Source organism: Pteropus vampyrus, unplaced genomic scaffold (genome assembly GCF_000151845.1).
Source record: "Pteropus vampyrus isolate Shadow unplaced genomic scaffold, Pvam_2.0 Scaffold19, whole genome shotgun sequence".
NCBI lineage: Eukaryota > Metazoa > Chordata > Mammalia > Chiroptera > Pteropodidae > Pteropus > Pteropus vampyrus.
Window position 1 is genome coordinate 14,838,506 of NW_011888800.1, and position 3,201 is coordinate 14,841,706.

The window sequence follows — 3,201 nt, forward strand, 5'->3', positions numbered from 1 at the left end:
AAAAAAAGAAAAGAAAATTTACCCAAGTCAAAACATCTTAACAGTAATCTATTCAGCCTCTGACATTTCACTAGCGTATTTTTACCTGCTCTCTTCTTTTAGTTTCTTGGCTGCCTGTGTTGATAACTTAATCTGCAAGTCTAGTCTCTGCAGGAAATCTCTGGCTGACACCTCCTCAGGCGGCACAGACTGAACATCAGATTCCTGAGGACTAGAAGGAGAGAGGTCTTCCCCAGCCGCTACCAGCTCTTCTTCATGAGAAAAACTGCTATCAACAGTTTCATTTTCTGGAGAATCAATTGAGTTAAGTCCATTAAACAGCAGAGGCTTCTCTGATATAACTGGGATGTTCAAAGTTTTCTTCAGAAATATACAATCATTGGTAAACAGTTTATTTGCCCTTTTAATCTGTTCCATCTGAAATACAAAAAAAGAAAACAGAGTTACATATAAATAAATCCAGAAGTAGGACTTATTACACAACACAGAACTAAAAATACTCATGAGCAAAATGTGTATGATGATTTCTCTGGATTCAAGATTCTTAATTTGGGTTTTGTCACCTCCCCAGACGCCCTCAGTTATTTCAAGAGATGTCAGGTAATTAATTCTGTTTCCCAATTTTGAAAAAGAAAAAACTAATTTTTCTCCCCACTATAATGATTTACCCCACCAGGCAGCTTTTACTAAGCAGCCTTAAATCCCTAAAGTTAAAAATACATAGAATTTTTAGCAGTAATTTAATAAATTCCATTCTTATTTTAACATTTCTATTATTTGATTTTTTAAAAAATTTACTAGTGCTGTTATTTCACTTATGTAGTGCTTCCTATACCTCTAGAATTGTGTTTGATAAATATAATGGATGCAGGAGGTGGTACAGAGATAAGCAGGATGAGAATTTGGAAGAATGGTATAGGCTGGGGCTGCAGTCATTAAGAAAGGCCTCACAGAGCAGGTGAAGTTCTGCTTTTGATTCTTTTAACTTTAGATGGACCTTGAAGAATGGGTTGAAGGGGGACATGTAAGGAAAGGAAGTGGGAAGCACTTTACCTAATGGATCTCATTTTTTCCTACTCAATAGAGTAGATATTTGAAGATTCACTTTACAAATAAAAGAAACAAAGTTCACAGAGATTATGTACCATACAATTGGCAGATTAGACGCTAGAATTTATACAGGTTTCTGTAACCTTAAATGCTTTCATAGCCTGTGGATGCCTTCTCCAAACCACAGAGATGGGAATGAAAGGTAGAGGGGAAAGAGGAAATGGAATTTACATACGTTATTTAACTTCATTTAAACTTCATAACAGTTCTGTAAACTAGATATTAGCATCTCCTTCTTACCAATGAATCAGTCAAGAGAGTTAAGACGCATGCCTAAGTCCACAATGTTGGTATGTGCATGCAGGACTCAAACTATGCTGGCATCCAGCATGTTGGAGAAATGCCTACTCTTATGATCATCACGCCATATTACAATGTATCTTCAGACTTCTCCCCACAACTAGCCCAGGACTAGCACCATGCTAGGCTCTTTATGTTCACTGTACCATCTAATTTTAACCACAACTCTTTCTTGTGAGGTATGTAATTGAGACAGTTTGGTACCAATAGCTAAGCACACAGGCTTGGGAATCTGACAGACCTGGTTTCTAATCCCAGCTCCACCAACACCAGCTACATGAATATGAGCTCATTACTTGTCTCATTGAGCCTGTTGCTTCATGTGCAAGACATTATCATCTACCCTTTCACAGGGTTGTTGGAAAGATTAAATTAGAGTTTATACACATACTTACATAGAGGAGATAAGTAGATAGGTAGATGACAGACAGATAGACAGACAGACAGACAAGAGAGACAGAAGCTATTTAGCAGAGCACCTGACAGCAGATGGTATTTACTCTTCCAGATTTCCAATGAAAAAATTAAGGCACGCAAGAGATGACTGATTGGACCAAGTGCATGTAGTTCTTTAAATGTATGAGCTGGAATTTCTGTCTGACTCTAAAGTCCACATACCACCAGGATTAAAAGACATGACTAATGGGACCAAATTATGGTGATCCTTTAATGCCAGATTGATTGAGTGAAAGAAATTAGATTTCTACTTCAGAGAGCCTGAAAAAACAATAGTTAAATAGACTGTTCTTTCTGCTTTCTTACTATAAGCCGAATCCACACAAATAGTACATTTAAAGCTTTTTTTTTTTCCTTTTAAAGACATTACATAAAAGTATCTTTTGTGTAGGGTGGAGTGGTCTTTTGTGCTCTAGTTTTAGTAAAGGAGAGAAGGCAAGGATAAGAAAGAAAGAACATGAATAGGCAGTGTATTTTAGAGACAAAGTTAAAATCTAAAAATACTAAGTATCTCTGGCTAGTTTAGGCTTAGATTTGGGAGAGTTAAATAACTTGAATACTTTATCCATAGCAAGTTCAGGTATATTCTAATCTGCCGTTAGTGTTCCTTGTGTTTATCACCTACCATCCTCCTCTATTTCTCTTAGTATGTGGGCTTCCAATGGCACTGAGCTCTCCCCTGGCTTGAAGGTGAGCATGTGAGTGATTCCTGTCCTTGAGTGCTTCACAGTGCCCTGGCTTTCATGATAGGTCACAGTCTCATTTAAGAACAATTCAGAGATGCAGGATCTGGAAAAAGAGAGGTCCTCATTTTTTCTGCTGGAAAGAGATGTGCCTAGAGCTGCTAGCAACCATCCTTCTACCTCATAGAACTTGACAACAAGGACACATTGGAGGAGAGCAATCAGACCTCTGAATCAAAGCCTCAAGTCAGAATACCCTAAGACCTTTCAGTTCCATGAACCAATAAACGCCATTTTTTGGTTTGGTTTTGTTGTTTCGATTTGTTTTTTTCCTTAGGCCAATTTGAGTTAGGTTTTCTGTCACTTATAAATAAAAGGCCTTAATTGATACAGTGCCTTTTGAAATGCTTATTGGCAGGGACCTACAATCGTTAATAATCATTGTTTTCTGAGAATAATCATGGAGGACAGAAACAAGCAGGAACACCAGAATCTGATTGCTGAAGCAGGGTTGGAATATCAACCATAAACTGAATTCCTTCAGGACAAGAACTGTTATTTCTATAGCTTCTCAGGGTCTAACAAAGATCTGACATACACTGAGTGCTTAGGATGGATGGACAGACAGGCAGATGGGTGGGTGGGTGGGTGG

The 3,201-nt window shown here is 37.9% G+C and overlaps 1 protein-coding gene across 1 annotated transcript in view; it reads right to left on the reverse strand.

The window, feature by feature from the left end:
* Positions 1 to 3,201, reverse strand: part of LYSMD2 (LysM domain containing 2) — a 15,729-nt gene that overhangs the window by 3,247 nt on the left and 9,281 nt on the right. The window contains exon 2 of the mRNA XM_011355111.2: positions 86 to 417. Within this exon, the coding sequence (XP_011353413.1) occupies positions 86 to 417 (332 nt within the window). The remainder of the gene's footprint in view (positions 1 to 85; positions 418 to 3,201) is intronic.